At 26.7% G+C, this 24,490-nt stretch overlaps 2 protein-coding genes across 5 annotated transcripts; one reads left to right on the top strand and one right to left on the bottom strand.

The window, feature by feature from the left end:
* Positions 1-8,310, bottom strand: LOC132939637 (uncharacterized). 2 transcript variants are annotated; one of them, XM_061006916.1, is made up of 9 exons: positions 8,151-8,310; positions 3,852-4,053; positions 3,530-3,644; positions 3,303-3,443; positions 3,013-3,156; positions 1,520-1,783; positions 1,213-1,358; positions 1,028-1,119; positions 1-746 (listed from the first exon to the last, which is right to left on the bottom strand). In XM_061006916.1, the coding sequence occupies exons 1-9, from the start codon at positions 8,175-8,177 to the stop codon at positions 639-641; spliced, it is 1,239 nt and encodes a 412-aa protein (XP_060862899.1). In that variant the 5' UTR covers positions 8,178-8,310; the 3' UTR covers positions 1-638. The 2 variants fall into 2 exon arrangements, with proteins under 2 accessions (XP_060862899.1, XP_060862898.1); XM_061006915.1 differs by having other exon boundaries at positions 1,028-1,358.
* Positions 8,311-13,880: 5,570 nt separating this feature from the next.
* Positions 13,881-21,013, top strand: LOC132939101 (putative pre-mRNA-splicing factor ATP-dependent RNA helicase PRP1). 3 transcript variants are annotated; one of them, XM_061006121.1, is made up of 14 exons: positions 13,885-14,225; positions 14,948-15,037; positions 15,121-15,261; positions 15,347-15,523; positions 15,590-15,791; positions 15,870-16,046; positions 16,112-16,366; positions 16,425-16,537; positions 16,831-16,976; positions 17,056-17,247; positions 19,476-19,598; positions 19,677-19,867; positions 20,360-20,522; positions 20,591-21,013. In XM_061006121.1, exons 1-14 carry the CDS (start codon positions 14,173-14,175, stop codon positions 20,716-20,718), a joined length of 2,151 nt encoding a protein of 716 aa, XP_060862104.1. In that variant the 5' UTR covers positions 13,885-14,172; the 3' UTR covers positions 20,719-21,013. The 3 variants fall into 3 exon arrangements, 2 of the variants coding, with proteins under 2 accessions (XP_060862105.1, XP_060862104.1); XR_009663953.1 differs by lacking the exons at positions 20,360-20,522; positions 20,591-21,013 and having other exon boundaries at positions 13,881-14,225; positions 19,390-19,598; positions 19,677-19,702; XM_061006122.1 differs by lacking the exons at positions 19,677-19,867; positions 20,360-20,522; positions 20,591-21,013 and having other exon boundaries at positions 13,882-14,225; positions 19,382-19,520.
* Positions 21,014-24,490: the final 3,477 nt, after the last annotated feature.

The following is a 24,490-nucleotide window of genomic DNA, read 5'->3' as shown; positions in this document are numbered from 1 at the left end:
CTCTAGATTAGATTGTACAATTTATTTATATTATAATATTTCTATACATTCTACATGCGTTTTTTTACCTAAAAAATACACATATTATTCAGTGATCGGAGGGATTCGGGTTTGCCCTTTCAGAAAAATGAATAATGTTCCGAAGATGGAGGGAGTTGTCTTTGGTTTTGTAAATAAACCTATTTTTTAAATAATGTCAGTCCCCCCTCTATAAAATAAAGTCAACTTAATATCCTTGTAAGTATAAGAATATATCCTTATATATTATATATATCCCTATACATAAAATACAATATTTAATTTCTTTATAGTTTATAATATTATGTGTCCAAAATTGAGCATGTTTTAAAATCATTGGAATTTAAAAATTCAAAGTCAAAATATGGACAGTGGATTTAAAAAATCCTTAAATGAATATTTGATTTAAGAATTTTTAAAATCTCATATTTATATAATTAAAACAAATCAATTTTTAAAGGATTCTGCTTATCCTTTATATATAAGTCGTTTTTATACTTATCTATTGAGTCTTAAATAGTATAAACTATAAAATACAATATTAATTATTAATTATAATAATATACAACTAACGTATAAATTCGTATTTACATATTCATCTAATTTAAATAAAAACGCTTTTACAGTTCAGGCGATGTTGATTTTCTTTTTACATATCTTGCAAAATAATCTGGTCTCCAGCATTTGCAACTTCCAGGAATCAAAAACCAGTCATAGTAAAGTCTCACCTAAAAAAATTAAATTTTTGTTTATTTCCAATATAATAATATTTTGTTTCTTAGCTAAAAATATATTTTTGTACCTACATAATATAATGGGAAGGTATCTCGGATAAATTTAAAAAAAAATATAATTTAATAAATCTTGGTAATTTGTTTTAGTTTTAATCATATTTAAGCAACTAGGGGTACCCAAATTAAAATAATACATTTTTAAATTAAAACCACCTGATTGTAAAAATAAAATAAAATTTCCCAAGATTTTGTATAGTTTATCAAAAAATACTTGCTTGAAAACATCCGAGTTCGTCAATACCGTCACAATGTGGCTTTTTCTTCGATGTCGAAGTAGATGATTGGGAGGGCAAAGGGTCAGGAGCACCTTGAGTAGCACGTTTATGTAAATATTGCTGGTAGTTTTGAAAGTCTTGTACTGAAGGTGGATCATCACCTTGTGCCTGTGTTTTGTACATACCTTGTTGTGGTGGTGGTACTGGCAATCTTCGATTGTTAGAAGCAGATGGTAAATACGTGTCTGGGTAGTAAACCTCTGCAACCAACAGGCTTACCCATCTCGGTGATGACAGACATCCTCCCTCAATGTAATGACATTTAGTTTGACTAAGAAGAAATAACATATTTTATTAATGAACATATTATTTAGTATATCTACAGAATTTTGCAAAAATAAGGGTACTTTAACCTTTGATTTTATTTTTAAACTTCTTATTTTTCAGAAATACCTATTTATATAGTATTATTTACGTTGAAAATGTACGTACGTGCACTTAGTCACCTCTACGGTCTGGGTAAAATATCCTTCGTACGGAATTTGCACTACATATCGCCACATACCCTGGTAGTTCCGCGCAAATACTGGTGTAGCGTATTCTACTTTGGCCGGACAGGGAGTGGGTGGCCCATCCATAACATTACCGGCAGCATGAGCCGGGTCACGTGTTCTATATTCTAATTGTTCGGTTCGTCGTTGAGCCATAAGTCCGGACAGTGCTTGTCCTTGTATTACTTTATAGAGCATGCAAAATCTGAAGCAAAAAAATATCATGACAATTGTAAACATTTTTAAAAGAAAACACGGTCATATCATTTTGCTTTTAATGCAATTAGAAATTTCCTCTTATATTTAAGATACATAAATTAAGGTCAGTGTTCACAATAACAATTTTCTTATAACTCGCTAAGTTAACTAGTTAAACACATATCAAAAGAATAATTCACTAAGTTATAACTATAGCTATTATAATTTATGGAAAAAATACCTTTTATAATTTAACTAGAGGTTATTTAAAAATTTAACTTTTACCTTTTATTCTCGTTTATTATTTATTAGAAAATAAATTTTTTATTTTATTTTTCAACAATAGTACAAACGTAACACTCCAGTGCAGTCATACTAAATTCTCATTTCGGGTTTTCTACATTAAACTAGATGGAACTAGCCGAACTAGGACACGCTATACGACATTAATAACGTCTATATTATAATATTATTCTAACATGACGTAATATCCATAGCACTATTTTGATTCATCGAACTAAAAACTTCAATAAATTACAACCTATAATTTCTTCTTACTGAACTAGATAACAGTTATAAAATATATATAATATGTATAAAATAAATAATAATAAGATATATTATGTACCTATATAATAACTAATAAGACTAAATATATTATTTTAATTTTTCTTCTTATAGATAATAGTAAATAGACAATAGTTTTTCTATAATTTTTTTATAAGTTATTTTAATAAAGATTTAATTTATTGTATGCTGATTAATGATTATGATATAAATTTAATTATAGGTTCACGAAACTGTCCTTATAATAAAAATATATTATCCACTTATTCTAATGCCATTTAATTTTTCACGAGCAAAACTTAATCCAAGTTAAATAACCTAGTTGAAGTATTTATTTATTTGTATTTAATTGTATTAAGATTTGTTTCAATTTTATTAATATACTCTATAATATTTAATAATATTTTTCTTTTTTTGCTCATTGCATTTGTCATTATTTTTATTAACATTTTCGTGTAAATGATACATTCGTTAGGTACTTGTAATTATTATTTTTATTTATAATGTATAGGTAGGTACATTATAATTTGTTAATGTTTTCATTAAAATAATAAATATTTTTTTATCGTGATCAGTGATCACATATTGTCAGTAATATTAAAAATATAACCACACTTAAAAATTTAAATAATTTAATTTTAATACAAATAATATTTTAATTCAACTTACACTCCACCGCTGGTGTCACAAAACTTTCTTGAATGTCTAGTACTATTTTGAGAATTTATAGGAACATCTTCGTCGTCGTCCATGTTTACATCATCAAGAGAATCTGTATTGGTGAACTTAGCTCTTCGCCGAAAAGGTTTTCCTCTAAACAAATTAAGAATAGGCACATATTATAAATGAATGTGTCTATAGTTATTTATTTATTATCATCTCTTTTTTTTTATTATGAAACAAACTCTCGGCAGCGTGGCCATTAGAATATCTTATATGGTTATTGTACATAGGCTTACTGTAAGTATTTTTGGGTCGTACTACTTTGGTAATACGATTCAGGTGGCACATATTTGGCTACTTTTGGTATAGTTTCGTCCGCTTTGAGTATTGGCAATGTTCTGCTGAAGAATTCTAATGTTTTATTCTTCACTAACTCACTAAAAAGATTTTATCGTTATACTCTACATAATATACATACATGCGTAGAAATAAAAGTAAAATATTCAATTTTCATAACACTCACAACGGGTATGGTGATCCTAAAACGTTTTGTTTCATTGGGTTTACTGGCAAAAACCCTTTATTGAGATCTCCGCATAGATTATTCAATGTTTTTGCTGATGGATTCTTGTTGACCCCTATAATATATGAACAGTGTCATTTCATATACTACAATGGTTAAATATATATGCAGTATAGAAGCACAATTATTTTTACGAAATGCGTGACTACAACATAGCCACGTAGGTAATTGTGCGAATTGTATAGTTCATACTTCGTGCTACAGGTATCTACAGCCAAAATTATATTATAAATAATATTACAATAATAAGCTCAATTTTTACCTGGACACAATTTGTTAGATTTGAAGTAAGGTGGAGAACGGACTTTAGGCGGTTCCATTCTGGGAGCTTCGATAAAAGCATAATAACCTTCGGGAGGTTCTTGCCCAGGGTCAACCGTAGACGAATCTGTTGATGAAAATGTTTGTGGTTGATGAACAACAGCTATGTTTCTCGGAATGAGAAAGATAGCAATGCAAATGAACTAAAATTAATAAGAATAAACATAATATTGTGAATCAAAATGATTAGGTATAAATCAACAACAATGTAGAACACCTATATAATAATTAATAACTAATTATGCTATATGAATACATCCAAAATGAAACAAATATTTTCCAGTAAAAAGGTTTAAACGAAAGATTTTATTATATATATAAATATTAGATATGTATATTTATATTTTATATTTTTATATATATAATAATTATAGTTGGTAGTAATAATAGTGTAATACCTATATTATAGTGAAATATGTTACATATATTTCATATTATTTCTCGTTACCTTCTCGATAATTCGTAAAATAACCTCTTTAAATTAGTACCTAATCAGTTTCTGATACAGAGATTAGAGAGGAGCTGCATAAAATATGTGTTTAGTATTTTACAAAACAACCAATAAAAACACTACACAAGCTTAGTTTTAAAACCAATAAAATTATTGATCCACTTATAATTCAAGTATAAAAAGGATGATTCGCAGATACTCTTCTAGAGTGCTTACAAATTGAGTACTCTATTGGTACTATACGAAACTACGTACCTACATATAAACTATTCGTAGGTTATAGGTACCCACTTAAGATCAATTTTACCTATAGCTTATAGGTACTTACACTATATCGAAAACCTAACGATTCTATTGACTTTATCGTCTATATCTAATACCTTTATTCCGTATTATTGTGCAGACGAATATGTTATAATGGTGACCTATTTTATAAGTGATCATGTAAATATTGAAAATGGACATTTCACATAATTTACGTATCAATCATTATATTGGCTATATATTATGATTGAGCATGATGTATTGACTATAGGTATCAAATGTCTGCACAAAAAAGTATTATTTTTTTTGTAATATTATTATTGAGTGTGTCGGATTCAACAGTCATTTGACATCGAAATGCATGAGCATACCTATCGGCTTCTATAACGGCTTTATATATATTAGGTACCTATATCGTATATGTACGATATATCAACAAAAAAGTACATTGGTCATCGTTGGTCAGGCATATTGATGTCTATTTGCAAGGTATATAGTCCCATTGTTCGTAAGCAATTTAATCTGGAAACCTACTTTTCCTTTTTTTATTAAATAGAAAACAAATAAATTTAGTGAAAAAATAATGAAAGAAAATTGTTTTTTAAGCACCAAACCTATACCAATAAGCTGAGAAGTAATAATGTTATTTTAAATAAGGAAAAAATAAGATTCAGTAGTGCACTACTTGGCATAATTAAATCTTCTACTGAGCATTATACCATGACGACGTGACCACGAGGAACACAAGACTGGGTCAAAAAGAAGACGGTACCGTTAGTAATAACTAATAAGTTTTGCGTTTGCTACTTTTTTTAATAACTAAATAAAATTAATAAAATTTAATGATACACGAGTTAATTTATTTCGTAAGATAAATTAGTTTATACAATATAAATAAAGGCATTTATTTAAATCTTAAACTATAAAATATAAAGTGTACCTATATAAGGTACCTTAATAGGTTCTACTGCAAGTTATAACAATACTAAAAAAAGAGTTACTATCAATATCATAATAGTTACCTTATCGTCTTAAAATGTTGATTTAAGATCAATATCAGCTAGTTATAAATAAATATAATTTTTATAAAATTCAAATAACACGTTCAGTCTACTTCAGAAGTTAATAGTCAAAATGAGTATAACACTTATTCATTTTTAATACCTACCTATACCTACTTTAATATTTTTTTAAATTATCTGATGCTTAAATATTGTCTTGGCCTTTGAAGGTACCTACATAGTACATATGCAGTTGCATTTTATTCAATAACTTATAGTTTTATTTTACATTTTAATTTTATATGCTTTTAATTTATAAGAATAATGTATTTCGACACTGATCACTGAAATAGCGTTTGCCCTGTCCAAAGGAAGAATAATCAAATAAACCTTGACGAATTCACGTAACAATCTCCATTAATCCGTGGAACGATATAGTTTATCCATGGTGGATCAGGTGTATTTTCAAACATTAGAGTATTAGACCATTTAATTGAATTCATTTTGTAACTTTAAATTAACAAAAGATCTTATAAAACTCTATTTACCATTGTAAATGACCGTCTGTATATAGCATTACCTACGCATCGTGTTACTAGGTACTTAATAAAAAATTACGAATTATTTGCTTTGTATATAGATTATTGGTACTTACTATACATTTTTTTTTAATATTCTATTATGTTTTAAGCCATACAAATATTTAATTTATTAATATACGTTGAGTTAAGGGTTAGTTGTAACTTATTTGGTATCGTTTTACCGATTTCAACTAAAATCCATCTTAAAGTTACCATATTATGGGTTATATACTTATATACATTTATGATAATATTTAAGAAACTGAATAAAATAATATATTAATAATTATTTAAAATAATATATTATCTTGGAGGCTGGATTTTTTTTTTATAGTCAATGTATTGATGTACTGCTAATTTTATATTTGTATTTTATTTTATTGTAACTGTTAATTGTTAAGTTATCAATTATCATAGTTGTATACTAGTGGCTTATATATATATATACGCAACCCATAAAATATCAAACTATTATTTAGTCATAGATTTGTATTAATTTTATTAAAACAGACTTTCAACTATTTTGTGAGCATTGTGTTTTTTTTATTCAAATGTTATCTAAATATTATAATTTTGTAACCTGGGTAGGTAGGTACAGGAGATATTTTGGATGAAACCGGTAGTTTCCAAACAATAAATTACAAATAATACCTACACTCGAAATTGTGAATATTATGTTACATATTTATTTGTAGGTACCTACATATATTTTATACTGTACGAATTACGATTACGACTACCTTAAGTTGTTATACAAAATTAGGTGTAATAGGTTAAAGCATATTATTTGAACAATTGAAAATAAAAAAAAATGTATTTTAGTAATAGATATAGAAGGAAATTGTATTAATGAATTTCATAAACATATCGTACTAAACACTAATATGTAATATTGTAATGTATAACAAACAGTTTTTTTAAATATTAATACCAAGAAGTTCCATCACTGGATGGATTCTTCTTTCAAGCCTCCAACCCATCAACTCCCACAGCGCTTGTACTTATTGTGAAAAAAAAATAAATTTACAGATTGTATAATAGATTATTAATGTAACAAAAAAAAAAAATAAATATATTAATACAGAAAATGAATTCATCTAAAATCTTGAATAAATAGGTAATATACATTGACAAAATATTTTGTCTTTTCTCAAAAAAATGGTTTTGATTTAAAATAAAAGGTGTTTAGTATATGTCTATGATCCATGTAATAACTAATGAGTATTGGTTGTAGGTATATTTAAGTAGGTTGTATTTAATATGCTTTATAATATTTTGTATATTTAATATGCTATCAAAACTATATTTTATTTTCAAACAATTTATTCAAAGTTGAATCGTTACTTTATTATTATATTTACATTTTGATTTTTGATATTTATTATTTATAAGCATTGAAAATAAATATGCGTGTTGACACATATACAAAACTAATGTTTTTATGTTTATAATTACTGCTCTAAAATGGTAGTGACTAGTGAGTATAGTTTTAAAAACGATTAATATAAATATTTTATAATTTTATAATATTATTATTGTACGCAAGCGTTTAAGTCTCGTAATGTAGATTTACCAACAGAGTTTAATTAAAATTTAAAACAATATTAATCAGAACAATAATAATAAACAATAGCAATAACAAAATTTAAATGATTTTTAATTTTAAGATTAAAATTAAAATTCGTAAAAACACAAACTAATCATAATTATACAGATTTATACTAAATAAATAAATGAACATTTAAAGAACGATAACTTTAAAAAATAAGTAGAAACCTTTCCATCATAACCACATTATACAATAATAATATAATGTTATTGTTAGATATACCTAATTTAACATTAAACGTTATTTTTCTCATTTGGTTTTTAACTAATTATTTAGTAACATTATCTTAACGTAAAAATATAATAATATCGTAAGTATAATAGTAAATATTTACCGAAATTCTTGATAGTTTTGAAATCATAACGTCTTGATTTTAATGTATAGCACATTGACCTGATGACACATTCGAGTCCGGCACTCTACTGACCCAGACTGAGCCCCACCGAACTTGACTCGTGAATCGTGGATCCTGCCTTCCTAACAACAGCTATCATATTCACTAAAGAGTAGGTATACCTACTACGCACTGCCAAGTAAGCGCGTTCACATCGTGACGTAAAAAATACGAATTAAACACATTGCAATCACCACACATCACTACTTTACCAATAATATAAAAAATTGTATACCTACATCTATTTGACATTAGCATTGGTATACTAATCATCATGTTTGTATAGTTCTATAGTTCAAAACGTATACGACCTATATTCCGAACTATATTGTAGATATAGTAGGTACCTTTTAAAGTTCTATAACCTACCTACTCTCGATATTGTCTAAAGAGTTAAGACTATAAGGTTGACAAGAATATTCGTACAAAATAATAATAATTTTTGATTCACAATAATAATATTCAATCATATTTATTGTGTATATTGATTAAACAAATACATGTCTATAATATAATTTCGCACCTCATATTTAAACAACACTTGTACCTATTAGCCGTTCTGGATGGAGTTGTTGAGTTTTGGAATTCAAGATTAATTATTATATATTGGGTAAAATAGTAAAAATTTATAAAAAGTACATTGTCGTCATTTCCAAACATAAGCTTATAGCTTAAAATTCTGTATGATATGTACGAGGATCAAAATGTGTACCTACCGTAAAATGAAAAAATTTAAATATTGTAATAATTATTGTTTGTTTGCAAAATAATAATAAATAAATAAATAACGCAGGTAATATGCATAAGGCTATCAATACAATTTCAAAATATATAGATAGGTAAATAAAAAAAAGTATTGCCTAATTCATAAATAAAATATAATTTTTAAAAGGGTTTGCTTAAAATATATATATAAATAGATAGTATACATGTATGGACGTATGGGTAATTCATTAACAATACCTATATATTACCTACCTTTACTTATACGTGTGTTATTATTTATAATATTTAATGTTTGAGCATTTCTAATAAACCTATAATCTGAATAATTAATTAGTAATTAATTAATAAGGTGTGAAATGTAATATATAGGTACCGTACCTACATTTATAGCCTATAGGTGTATAATAAATTAATAAAGTAATACTAAAAACCATGGGTGAATAATGTATATTTGTAAATAGTTAAATTAGCTTAGAATTCAAAATGGGGTATCTATTATTAATAGTATTTATGCAAAACTGCTATAGTACACATTTATACTTAGTTTAATCATTTTTGTGACGAGAAAGTATAACTAATTTTTTTAAACAAAGCATCAATTTCTCACGTAATAGACGTATAATTAAGTTTTAATAATTTTATATAGGTATAAAATTTATCTAGCGACGAAAATAAATGTATACAAATTACAAATAGTTATATTTATGTTTTCAATTTGGAACAAGAAAATTATATTACCCATTTAATTATTAAATACACCAATAATATATTAATATATACATCGTACAATTTCTATTTATTATCTTTTCGTGTTATACAATTTATACGCTTCTTTTGTATAATTGTAATAAATAACTAATAAATTATGGTTAATATTTTCTAAATAATAAGTAATAAAAAAAGTTTCTTTTTAAATTTAGCTGTACAATAGGAACTATAATATAGTAGTAAACATTATCATTCAATTTTGCCTTTAAATGTAATTTCGTTACGTATTTAATTATATATTACACTCGACATTCCTGCATACTGACCCAGATAGGATGTAGGAAGTATCGAGAATGGTTGAGGTAATGACCCGATTTTCTTCCTTAACCACTACAACTTTTTTAGTTCATATAGTAGGTACGCGCGTCGAGGCTAACAGATGTCATATTGTTTTTTTTTTTAAATACCTGTAGACTTCTGTATTAGAAACATAATCTGTTTAGGATTCAGTTAAATCATAAATACTCACACTAGGATTACAAATTCTTAATTCTTCATAGTACCTAATTGTATAATGTATATTATATATAATTTCGAGATAGGTATTATTTAAAAAAAAATATTTTTATGTTAATGCAAACCATTTATTAAAACAAATAACATTATTTTCATCCGAATATTGAATAGATACAATAGATACATAATTATACTTACTCATGACCCATATATATAATATAATATATTTATATATAGATTATAGGTAGGTACCTACTAATTACTTATACATTAATTAATATAGTCATACTATGTATAGGACATAGGTACTTATTGTATATAAAGTAATATAGATTATAGACATATCATAATAAATATAATTACTATTCATTTAAAACGATTTAATAATATAATATTATATTTAGCCGTATTTAGGTGTAATATTTCTACCTAGACTATAGGTGTTATAGATACACTGGTATAATGTCAAAACCAATAGGGATATAAAAAAGCCAATAGTACATAGGTGACAAGCACATAGCTATAATATATAAGATTTAATCTATTTTGTGATAGAACCTACTAATAATTATATTTTTCTTTTTAGTTGACATACAAAATGTTAAAGTATAAGTTGAAATAGCAATTTGAAAATTCAATGGATTGTTATAAGTAATATACTAAATAATAGTTTCATCTAAAATAAAATTTTTTTTTTCAGTTAATGTTTATTCTTTTATTACATATTAATATATTAGGTACAGGTAATACGTGAATGGCATGATTAAAAGGACGTAACACTATAGTATTTGTTGTCTCCGTCTTACCAGTGCGTAACATAGCAAATTTACGCTCAGAAGAACACGTGTAGCTTCGTTAGTTTAAACATTAGAGTGAATTGACCTATTATAAAACTTGATGGTAAGAACATTATCTGTGTTTGTCCGTTGATTTTTTACGATGATTCAGTTTTTAAGTGAGTTATGAGCATTTTTAATTTACGGTATATTATATACGCATAACTTGCTAAAAAATTGAACTATCTTAAAAATCCAATATAAAACACAAATAATATTCTTACCATCAAGTTTCATAATAGGTCAATTCACTCTAATTTTTAAACTAACGAAGCTACGCGTGTTCTGCTGAGCGTAAATTTGCCATGTTACGCTGCACTTGTAAGACGGAGACAACAAATACTAGTATTACGTCCTCTTAATCAATTTGTTCGATAATAAATTATAACACATTTGATCTGTATGTTATAGTTGTATACATAATAAAAAATGATACTATAGTTAAACGTATATAACAAAAATCATGAAAATTATAGGGATTATGGATGATAAATAATTTAAGATTGACTTATGTCTGAATGAAAATTCCGAAAAAGAATACGTTAAAAAAAGGTTCATTATCAAAAAATAAATACCTATATAAAATTGTATACTCTACTTGTAAGTTGTAACACAAGCGTCTATAAATTATGAATAGATTTTTTTTTGATTAGAACAAAAGTTATGTTATTTGTCAGGTCATTCTGTTATAAGGTATACCTTCAACCTTGTATTATAGTAGATTTAATAAAAATGTTATATTTTGTAAGAATGTTGAGTGCCTGCAGGCATCTAGCAGGTGGCCAGGTGGGTTAGTTCTTGGTAATAGTATTTAATATTTAGTAAAAGCCAATAGGCATAGGTACACTTTGTTATTTCGTTTTTAATTAATAAGAAAAAATAAGAATAGATATATGAGATTATATTTTTTTTTTATAGTAAAATAATTATGGAACATATATTATTATATTATTATAGTACCTAAGTATTAACTATTAATCATCAATGTAAAATTAACTTATTTTAAACTTTACCTAGGGCTTAACAGGGCGATTAACCAAGCATATGCTCATACTCATTTTATAGATTCTTAGCGAAGAAATTCATAAATCATTCATGTGTGTTTTTTAATCCGTGCAGGTAGTTACACGTTTTATAGTTGTTAGAATGATTAGAACGGGTGGTTTCTGGTAGCAAATTTGATTTAGTTGTTATCTATATACTACCCACCACTTGTCTCCGGCTGACTACCTAGGTGCCTACCTACTTTTGGGTAAATCCAAAAAAAATTTTATGAAATGACGAAAAATCTTACATTAAACCGGTTTTGACAAAATTAAATATTTTAATAACTCAGAAACTACTTGTTGAAATTTCGATTTAGATAGATCAACATTTTCAAAAAAAATCATTTGCTAATAAGTTACAGTAAAAAAGGTCGGTCTCATTTGAAAAAAGATGTTTGTATCGTCACAGGAAATGGTATACAAATTCTAAATAATTTAAAATATACTCCTCAAGTATACGTTACTTACTCAAAAATGTTAAAAATCAGAATTTAAATAATTTATTTATAGATAAAAAAAATTTAAGCGAGTTATATGCTTGGTAAATCACCTTGTATATATTATAGGCTTATATCAAAATAAATAATATAAAATTATAAAACTCCTATTATGACGTGGGAATTTCCAAATAAAAATTTTGGATCAATTAATCGACAATTTTAAGTTTCTTCGAAAAAAAATTTTGTAAATCTTTGTGATAGCCATATGCCCATACATATGTAGAAATAGATTTACCATTTACAAAATTACATTATATATATTATATATATATAATTTAGCCAATTTAGGTACCTGATACAAGTACACAAATGTATGTGTTTGTGTATTAATATGCTGTTAGCAGTAAATCTGTCAGAAAGTAATAGGTTTATTGAAATTAAATTGAAATACCTACTTTCTTTCTAATTGTTTATTTTTAATGATGTAATGCATTATTTATTAAAATATGTTTTTAATTAATATGATTAACATGTAAATATTTTTTTTAAAGTATTACATCATAAGTGTATTTTTAATTTTTTTTTATCAGGTAGGTGAGTACTTAAATATTTATCATCGAACGATATAATGTTACTGCTTTACACGTTCAGCTGTATAATACAAATATAATTTTTAAAACAATGTATATGAGTATGACAAGCAACAAAACAAAAACATTTAACTCTGTTTCTTTCATATTCAAAAAGTAAATGAATATACAATTATAAACAGATATTTTCAAAAAATAATTATATATGGCATCATTCAAGTGCCCTATATAAGCATTATGCTAAACATTTATAATTATATTGTTCAATTTAAACGATTCTCAAAAATACAAATAATTTGAACTCGGTTCAAATAAGCCATTAGGTATAGGTACTTATAATAAAATCAATGCTCAGATTATACATCAATTTGTTAAATTGCAAAATCCTATCTGCAGTTTACAGGTCCAGTAGCCGATAATTTACAGAGCGTTCAAGCAATACCTAATTTTATTTACAGAGCCGTTAGCGCACTTAAAGATCTGTAAGTCGTTACAGAACGTTTATGCAACCCGGCCGTGATAATCGCCAATAGATTTTTAAAAACCATGATTTAAAAGAACTTATATAAAGTTATATTAAGTTTATAAGCAATCTTATCTCATTTGGAAACTTTTCTAAAACAGTGTGACCAATCCCCGTTCAATCACCGTTCAATCCCGCAAGCTCGATGACCGGCTTGGCTTCCCGCGACGTCCCGTCCGTGGACAGATTGTTGTTTACATCTCACATTGTTGCCAACTAGTAACTACCGCCACTTCACCGCCCGTCCGGTCCCATTATCTCTTAACTCTTCAGTGTTGTCCCGATGTGCTTAGCGGTGAACATTTTACCGATCTCGCACCTATTTTCCTGGCGCTCACAATCTCAGACATTCTCAGTGGCATCTCACATGTTACTTGTTTTGTGTGTGCCATTTTTTGATTGTCGTTGTTTGTCCGTTTACACTTAACGTTTTCACGTACATAAATGAATTGTTTCAACACGAACGACACGAGTTCTAGACATTCTATCAGAAGTAGGCGTGAATGAGCTTGCCGTCTTACGAGTTCCGTTTGTTTCAATATCACGTGCACGAAGATTACACTAAACGAACGCCATCATGTCTAAACGACGTCTTGATATAATTGATCCGTACATCACCAAAAACAAAAAGTAAGCATAATTATGGTTATCGTGTATGAAAGATAATATTATTGTACATTATATCTTCACTGTACGCTGTAAGCTGACACTTTTTCAAACGTTTTATGTCTCTGATTCAACTAACTAAACCAACTCTACTATTGACTTTCACAAGCTGTAGTGTTATTATACACACGTTAGGATGATAGTCGATAATAGTATTGTGTGACCCTATAGTTTTTAAAATATTTATGTTTTTTCATTGATATTTGGTATGTTTAATTACAGTACCTACTTAAATTGTGGTTAAAATATCATGTGTGTTCCCGTAGTATGTATCTTCCTCTATAGAATCATTTAATATTTATCTGTAATCAAACATTTATTTATAAACTAGATCAGCAGTTTAGTGCCGAATTGTATTCTAATCCAAAGCAAATGCTACATTAAAAACAAAAACTTATCAAACAATATTAATTATTAAAATATTATTAATCAGTCTCTAGATTTATCTACTACACATTGTATGCACTATTAATCATAATAGATTTATCACTGGTACCTACTATATTTATATTAACTATCAATCTTCAAATAACTTCATGTTATTATAATTAATTTTATTGATATAGAAAAAAAAATATTAAATTAAGCGGTTTTAATTTAATTAACCTAACCGTGTGATGGACAAAAATGTATAAAAGATAATATCAATTTAAATACTTGATTAATCATGATTTTTATTTTTTCAGGGCTGAAGGAGGAGGACAAGTGTATATGAAACCTAGTGCTTCAACTCAATTACAAACAAATCCTTACACTAATTTACCATTTACTCCTAAGTAAGTTAGCTAGGACATTTTTAGTTTGAATATTATTTATCTTGTACCATATTAACACTTATAATATTACTTCGAACATTTAGGTATTTTGAACTTCATAAGAAACGAATACAATTGCCTGTATTTGAGTACAAAGATGAGTTTATGAGTCTTTTAAAGAATAATCAATGTATTGTGCTAGTCGGTGAAACTGGTTCAGGAAAAACTACTCAAATACCACAATGGTAAATAAATTGTGTGGATCATTAATTTTGTATTTTTATCCAAGGACATATTTCTTATTAATCCAATCAATATTCCATTTATTAGGTGTGTAGAATATTCTTCGGTATGTGGTCGCAAAGGTGTTGCATGTACTCAACCTCGAAGAGTAGCTGCCATGTCTGTAGCACAGCGAGTTTCTGAAGAAATGGATGTTTGCCTTGGTTCTGAAGTTGGTTACAGTATACGTTTTGAGGATTGTTCTTCATCCAGAACACTTTTAAAGTAATGACATTTAATCAGCTTATTGAATAATGAGTTTTAAATCTAAACTTGTAAATATTTGTATAGATACATGACAGATGGTATGTTGCTCCGTGAAGGTATGTCTGATCCCATGTTAGAAACATATCAAGTTATTCTTCTAGACGAAGCTCACGAGAGAACTTTAGCTACAGATATATTAATGGGTGTTCTTAAAGAAGTTATTAAACAGAGAAAGGATCTTAAATTAGTTATTATGTCCGCTACGTTAGATGCTGGAAAATTTCAAGTAAATTAATTTACCTACTATATTATTTTTATTTACAAGTTCTGTTTTGTTTATGTATTCAAACTTGTTTTATTTCAGCAATATTTTGATAATGCCCCACTTATGAATGTTCCTGGCCGCACATTCCCTGTAGAAATATTTTATACTCCAGAACCGGAACGAGATTATTTAGAAGCAGCAATTCGTACAGTTATTCAAATCCATATGTGTGAAGAAGTGGCTGGAGATATTTTACTATTTCTTACAGGACAGGAAGTAATATTTAATTTTTATAAGATATACTATTTATAGGTATCAATGTATGAATAACTTTGTTTTAGGAAATTGAAGAAGCTTGTAAAAGAATAAAAAAAGAAATTGACAATTTAGGTCCAGATGTTGGTGAATTGAAATGTATTCCATTATATTCTACTCTACCTCCAAATTTACAACAAAGAATTTTTGAGGCAGCTCCCCCAAATAAGGCAAATGGAGCTATAGGACGTAAAGTAGTAGTTTCCACAAATATTGCTGAAACATCTTTAACTATTGATGGAGTTGTATTTGTGATAGATCCTGGATTTGCTAAACAAAAAGTACTGTTTAACAAGAAAAATATAAAATATAGTCATACTAAAATATATTTTTAAATAGGTATATAATCCTCGTATCCGTGTTGAGTCATTGCTCGTGTCTCCTATTAGTAAAGCTTCTGCTCAACAAAGAGCTGGTCGTGCGGGGCGTACAAGAGCAGGAAAGTGTTTCAGGTAAATAGATTTATCTTATTAAATATTAGTATCAAAATATGCAAATTACCGCCAGCTCAAAATGTATTAAGTTATATATCAAATTGACACATGATGTGTGTAATAATTAAATACACTTATCACATTTAACAGTATTTTCAGAAGACAGTTAGACTTAGAATGTTTTTTATTTTACTTAAGTATGATAATAATTAAAAATTGATTTAAAACTGCAAATGGTTGGTAACTTGCTTTTTATCTACATTTTTAATGAATTGTTAAATATTGTAACTATTATTTTATCCATAACATAGGTTATATACTGAGAAAGCATACAAAAATGAAATGCAAGAAAATACATATCCTGAAATATTACGTTCAAATTTAGGTTCAGTAGTATTACAACTAAAGAAACTGGGTATCGATGATTTAGTACATTTTGATTTTATGGATCCTCCAGGTAAATGTCACTTATTTTATGAATTAATTCATTGAATTTAATTTAATTTCATGACTTATAATAAATTTGAAAATTATAGCACCAGAAACTTTAATGAGAGCTTTGGAGTTACTTAACTATTTATCAGCTCTGGATGATGATGGTAATCTTACAGATTTGGGCAATATTATGGCTGAGTTTCCTCTAGATCCACAGTTAGCAAAGATGTTGATTGCTTCATGCTCACTTAGTTGCTCTAATGAAATCCTTTCGATAACAGCTATGTTGTCAGGTTAGTTAATTTTATAATTGAAAAATAATATTTTTTATACTTTTCCAATTTCCGTTATTTTTATATTAGGAGAAAAAAACAATTCAACTATATTAACATAATAGTTTCGTTAGGCATTGATTAATTTTAAGTTTTGAAGGATATATATTGATATATATTATAATATATTATACTAATATTTTGTATGGATCGACTTCAGAAAGTTCTGTCAGTACCTTATGTTTTCTTTATTGCATTGGCACATTATACATTGACACTTTTTAAAGTATTCCATTTCATTAACGTGCATTAAACTGATTGCGGTTACAAAGAAACTTAGTTAAAAAATTCAAATATTATTTAAAGTTTTTGGATACTTTTCATTTCTGATATTTAAGAATTTATTAGATACGTTCACTACGGATGACACTAATAAGCATCATTTTTGTACCTTGTTTTGTTATTAAATGTACTTTTAACTATAGTCAGTATTGTACAAAGTATAACTTTTATCAGCGTTACAATTAAAGTATTCATTTTTTGTTTACGTTACCTATAAGTAATATTTCATACGTACGTAAAAGTCGCACCCCTGTATTTTTATTTTTCAAATTTTTAAGAATTTTTGAAATCCAAGGAACATTTTCATACAAACATGCTAATTGAGCATTAATTTTGAACCCTTACACAAATTTTATATTTTATAAATAATCGCTTAAACTGTTGTTTTTTAGTGAAAACTATACAATTTATATTTTATACAACTCAATTTACAAGTTTCTAATGTTGTATAACTTTTTTTTGGATAATTCTACTATGTTACTATTTCTTAAGTTTTGTTTAATATAAAAAAAAAATTCTTCCATATAATATAGATCATAGTTTATATTTAAGATACATGCACATAGAAAAAATCTAAGGTACCTAACTTTCTTAACATAAATAATTGTATTTACTGAACGCAAAATATTATTGGTTCATAATTTCATAATCATATTAAATATTTATCAGTATTTATTGGATATAACTCATCATTATACATTATCAATATTAGTGAACTTAATGGGCACCAATCCTATGTGTGATCTACTCTGTTGTAGTATGTACTTAATATTGATTTTTATCTTAAATAAAAATATAGTTATAATACACATTTGTTTAATTTCTATATTTTTTAATTATTTTGTAATTTTAATCATTATTTTTGTAACTGCTTTCATTATGCTATCCCATTGCTAAGAATCCCAGAATATTAAAGTTCTATCTAATAACATACATTTTCAATATGTTGAATTTTAGCTCCTGTAGTAGGATCAATAAAGTTATTTTTGTGGTTAACTCTTTCTTAATGTAACCATTTTTATTTAATAATTTATATGATGCATATTCATCTCTTTATAATAATTTTTATAAATTAAACAGTAGATTGCACATTAGAATAGTGTCCCATAAATATATGTTTTAAACATAGATCTATTGTGGTATAAAATAGATTTTTCAAATTAAATAATTATTACCTAAATGAACCTAAATGGTATAACCTAAGAAAAAATCCTCAATAAGACACTGAGCATTATGTTTTCTAAACTGTTCAAAACAAATTTATCAATATTATAATAATATAATGTATCTAGTCATCTTAAAGTAGAAAATATATAATTCAAAGAAAATAAACATTACAAATTCTAAGCTTAAAAAAGTCATTTAAACAAGCCCTTTCAAACATAAAATTTAAAATCATAGTACATGACATAAATTTCTATAGCACTTTGCTAAATTTTAAATTAAGCAAATAAAAGCAAATGCTCTGTACTCTGTTTATTACTAAATCTGATCAACATTTTCTTATTACAATATGTTTTAATTTTCATTACACGATCTGAGATTGATCTTACATTAAATTTTATTTATTATTTATTTTATGTATCCTATTTTGCACATTTCAACAAATTTTTGATAATTAATATCAATAACATAAGAATTTTTAATAAAACATTTTGTTAATATTTTTATTTATGCATAATATGTTTTTCTACATTAGCAAAATAACTTAATATTTAGTGTATAGCATACTTATCTAGTCTATTCTTTTAATTTATTTTTCAAAAAAAACATAATTGCAAAGTGTAATGGTAGGGTTTTAACATAAGGTTAGTTACTTAGGTGTGTGTTGCTGGTTATTAAATGAGGCACAATGGCCTTATCCGGGCGTACCCGTCTGGCCTGCCTCCCCTGATTGTCTTGTTTAGTCCCACAATGTTTTGTTCGACCATCTGAAGCAAAGAAAGCATCCGACGACTCAAAAATGAGGTTTGCCCACATCGATGGGGATCATCTTACCTTACTCAATATTTATCACGCATTTAAACAAAGTAAGATAGAATCTAAATTTAAACTTATAATTCCATAATATACCTATATAATATTAAATTTTAATAATTTTAAATTAGATAATGAAGATCCACAATGGTGCTATGATAATTTTATTAACTATCGATCATTAAAGTCTGGTGATAACGTCCGTCAACAATTATCTCGTATCATGGACCGTTTCAATTTAAAACGAACATCCACAGAGTTTACTTCTAAGGACTATTATTTAAATATCCGTAAATCTCTAACTACAGGATTCTTTATGCAGGTAAGATATTTTAATTATTCTTGCTAGGTGATACAAAACTAATAAAGTTAGGCAATTATTATTTTTTTTTTTAGTATTAGGACAATTTTTATTGTTTGAAAATTCAAAACTGTTAGAGTAGGTATTTAAAAATTGTCTACTCACACAGAAATTGCTGGGTTATATTATTGACTTCTTAGTTTAAGTATATAGGTATAAGGTATAGAACAATTTAATATTTGGGAAATATTAAATTTCAAGATATTTATAGTTTTAATTTATTTTTCCAATGAATTATAAATTCATTATTTAAGAAATATAAACCAGATGAATTAGACTTAAATTTTTTTAGTCAAGTACTTGCCCAACTAAAAATTAATTTTATAAAAATTGTCAAGGTTTCAAATAATTCTTATGAAGTCATCAATTTTTTTTTTTTTTGTTACCTTGAATAGTTAATTTCTTGTAAGATGTGATGTAACTGTTTTTATAACTACCTATCAAACTTTTAAGGTTGCGCACTTAGAACGGACTGGACATTATTTAACAATAAAAGACAATCAGACAGTCCAATTGCATCCCTCAACGGTGTTAGGTCATAAACCTGAATGGGTGATTTACAATGAGTTTGTATTAACCACCAAAAATTACATAAGGACTGTTAGTGAAGTAAAACGTAAGTGTTTGATATAATTAATATTATTGTAAACCATGTTATAATAATTGTTAACTGTTTTTATTTAGCGGAATGGTTACTCAAATATGCTCCACAATACTATGATTTACAAAATTTTCCACAATGTGAAGCTAAAAGACAATTGGAAGTCATTCAAGCAAAGCTAGATACCAAACAATGGCAAGAAGGTTATTAATATTTTATTCAAGAATTTCCTTTTTATTAAGTCCATTACTGAAAAAAATATGATGTGTAAGGTTTCTTTAAATAAAGAAATATTTTTTTCTATTCCAATATAATTGATGTAATTTAAATTAAAATAATATGACCAACATTTATTTTATGAATGGAACATTTTAATTTGTACTTTTTAGAACAAATATTTTCTGATTGTAATTTATAAAGTTAATTTATTTTCAGTACAAGTATCATATAATTATAATGATAACGAAAAATACTTTGTAAATAAAAGTTGATTGAATTTAAATATAGATAGCAAACTGCTTTATAAATAACATATTTTTATAATTGTTATAAATTATGATTATAGATTAGAAAAGTACAATTTCTATTATCACTCAAATTAAAATTTTTTAAAACATTATTTTTATTTACACTGCATAATAGTAGTTACTATATTAGATTTTCATAAAAATAAAGCTACTGTATCAATAGTATTAGTATCAGTAGTAATCGATAATTTTACTTAAATTTTATTTGTAAAATATGAAATGATAGGATATCTACTTAAATTTAATAATGACATATTTATATTTATTTGTATGATACCTATTTATACATAATATATTCATACATTCTATATATATATTTGTATAAAGTGTTCTAGGGTGTTATTCAATTTTTGTAATGAGGTTTTGAGCTTTTAAATTAAAGATTGTAGCCTGTAGAGATCTTGTACATATACAATTTGTTTCAGTTAGCGTAAGTACTTGGCCTGTTTGCTTATTATAATCTATGCTGCTTTAGTCCTCTATCCACAAACCGAAAAAATGATTTAATTATATGGATACTCAATAGAAATTACCAAGCAAAAATGTAAACAATTTATAAAAATAAATATCTCAAACGGAGATAAGAAGGCTTGGTGAGTTATCAGAATCAATTTTTTAACTATAGTAATAACTATAAAAAAATAGTTTGATTAACAAATTGGCTACGATTCTGTATTATTTGATTTCATAGTTACTAACAGCAGCAGTTAATTACTAATTACCAGACACAGTACGTAATAAATTCGTACACCACATTTTAAATCCAAACCACTTCATTTGAAGAGGTATCATTACTTTAAATCGGATGTCATATTTTAGATTCTGTCATTCTGAGCGTAGCGATAAATATATTGCGTTTACAATGATGTGTGTTTTTTTTTGTCTGCTAACACCTTTTATAGTAAAAAAATACTTCAATTTTCAACTTCAGAATCTTTTTTGGTAGGAAAGTGAATCAAGTTGGTACTTTGTGGTTAGTCAAAAGTAAAAAATGTGTTTACGGAATGCATAATTATAGTTTTTACAACTGTCACTATCTATTTTCAGCGCTTTAATCTTGGTCGTCGTTTACTCTATCCCGAGTAGGCCGTAATATTAATAATGTTCGAAGTTGTGTCCTATGTTAGGCACGCACAATTTAATTAATGGCTGATAATATAATACACTGATAATCATAGAACAATACGATATTGATTGTTTACAACTTATAATTAACAATTATATTATATATTTTAGTTCCGTTTAATTGACGAAACATGAGTTATCTAGTCTTTTGCTGTCACTCGCACAGCTGCTAGTACAGCTGCTAGCACAGCAGGAAGTCTTCTTCTTTCAGATAAAAAAAAAGTCATCAGAATCCGACAATTCTACAAAGCTTGAGCGTTATTCCCGTAAAGTCGGTTTTTTCGATATAATACACCCTATCAACCCCCCCCCCCCCTAAAATAGGTATCAGGTAGTAGATTAGTGTAAAAGTCTTATAATTGAAGTGGCAACTAAAATATAAAATTAAATTTTCAAATTTTATAGAATTGTGAAAAATTTGAAAAACTGGCAACGTGACCCTAAAGACGAACAGCTAATCACTGATGTATTTCAACAAAAAAATATTTTTTTTGTAACTATATTTTTGTGTTTATCTTATAAAAAATTAAATGCATATTTTTGCATATTTTGGTAAATAAAATGCATATTTTACCGTTTTTTATTGCATACAAATCCTAGCCCTGTTTATTAGGTACTATTATAAGTTATAATATTTCATAGCCTGTTGAAAAATAACAAATATGAATATATTTATAGAAACTGTTAAATATATAGTAGACAGTAGCCTCTAAATAATAGATCACTTGCTAGTTTCTATCTACTATAGCCCACCCCAAAAATTATCTCTATATACGCCACTGTCACTAGGTGCAAAATACTTTTAGTGACAATATAAGCTGTGGGGGGCATTGCCTCCCCCCCATTCCATAACCCTAATTTAATGATATCTTTATGATGAATTTATAAAAATAGAAGGATTCATAATTTATATTGATTACCTAATAATTAGATACTTACCTACGTAATGGTTAATATAAATTGGTTATTAATTGTAATATAAAATAATTAATTGTTTGGAAAAATATATCATTTGATGAATTAGCCCTAATGACTGTCATATAGTATGCGGTCTACCGGTGAATTTACGAGTATAGTATGCGGTCTACCGAAAATAAATAAATTAAAAACTATATCATAATATTATAATATAATTATTGTAATAGTAATACCTAGTAAAAAATTAATAATTAAAAATTTGTGTGTCCAAAAAATTATTGTCAATGAATATAAATAAATATAATATAATATGTTATACAAACATTTCCGACATATTTCTCAAATATGCATTAAATAAATCCGATTTATTTATTCCTCGCCACCATATTTCCATGAGATACCTGCAATAATATGTATCATTATATCATATGTATTACGTTAAATGTATTATACATAACTTATAATAATTTTACATTGGAAGGAGATCAGGACTTGTACCACACACATTTTTAACTACTTTTAAGCGTAATGGTCTCCATAAACTTTCGTTCCGTTGAGTGTGCGTTTGTGTATAAGGCAATAAAGATGAAAGTGTTGACCGAAAAAAGTGTAAAATAAACTTAGGCCTATATAAAAAACCGGCCGGTCGCAGGTAGACCGCATCCTACAGCGGCCGGTAGAACGCGTTTGCCAGTAGACCGCAGTGAAGACCGTTGTATTACATTTTCAAATTTTTAGATCAAGCAAAATATTTTTTATCGAAAATAATTAAAAAAAACTTCTTATGCATATAAATAATTAAAAAAAACTTCTTATGCGTATAAATAGTTAATAGAAATCGAAATATTTGAAAATTGTATGGTGAATAGGAATTGCTAATATAAACATACTGTGAAAATGTCATGCAACTAAGGTTTTTTTTTTTAGAGCAACAATAAATAATTTTTCAATCTGGTTTTGCGTAAAAATATTAGTTTTTCTTTAATTTTTTGTTTATTTTTCCTGACGCTTTTGAAACTATTGAAACTTTTAACCCACTAACTAGATTCAATTTCCTACCAGGAAAGATGCTGTTGGAGAAAATCAAAGCATTTTTACTGTCTTAAAAGGTGATGACAGTCACAAGAAATAATTTTTAAATTTTAAAAAAAATCACACACATCATTATTTTTACATCGGTACATTCATCGGAGCCGCTCAGCCTAAAAAAGTCAACAAATTAAAATGTCTATAATATGAAATGAAATTTCTAATATACTATATATAGAAGATGCAATAAAAAGTTTTTTTTATAGTTTTATGTATTCTACTTTTAGATTCTGAGCGAAGCGAGTATTATTTACGCGAAGCGTATTGATTTTACAATGATGTGCGTTTTTTTATTTTTTTTTTTTTTGTGTCTGTCATCACCTT

Source organism: Metopolophium dirhodum, chromosome 2 (genome assembly GCF_019925205.1).
Source record: "Metopolophium dirhodum isolate CAU chromosome 2, ASM1992520v1, whole genome shotgun sequence".
NCBI classification, from domain to species: domain Eukaryota; kingdom Metazoa; phylum Arthropoda; class Insecta; order Hemiptera; family Aphididae; genus Metopolophium; species Metopolophium dirhodum.
The sequence above is the reverse complement of the archived record's forward strand: the minus strand, read 5'-3'. Positions and strand labels throughout refer to the sequence as shown.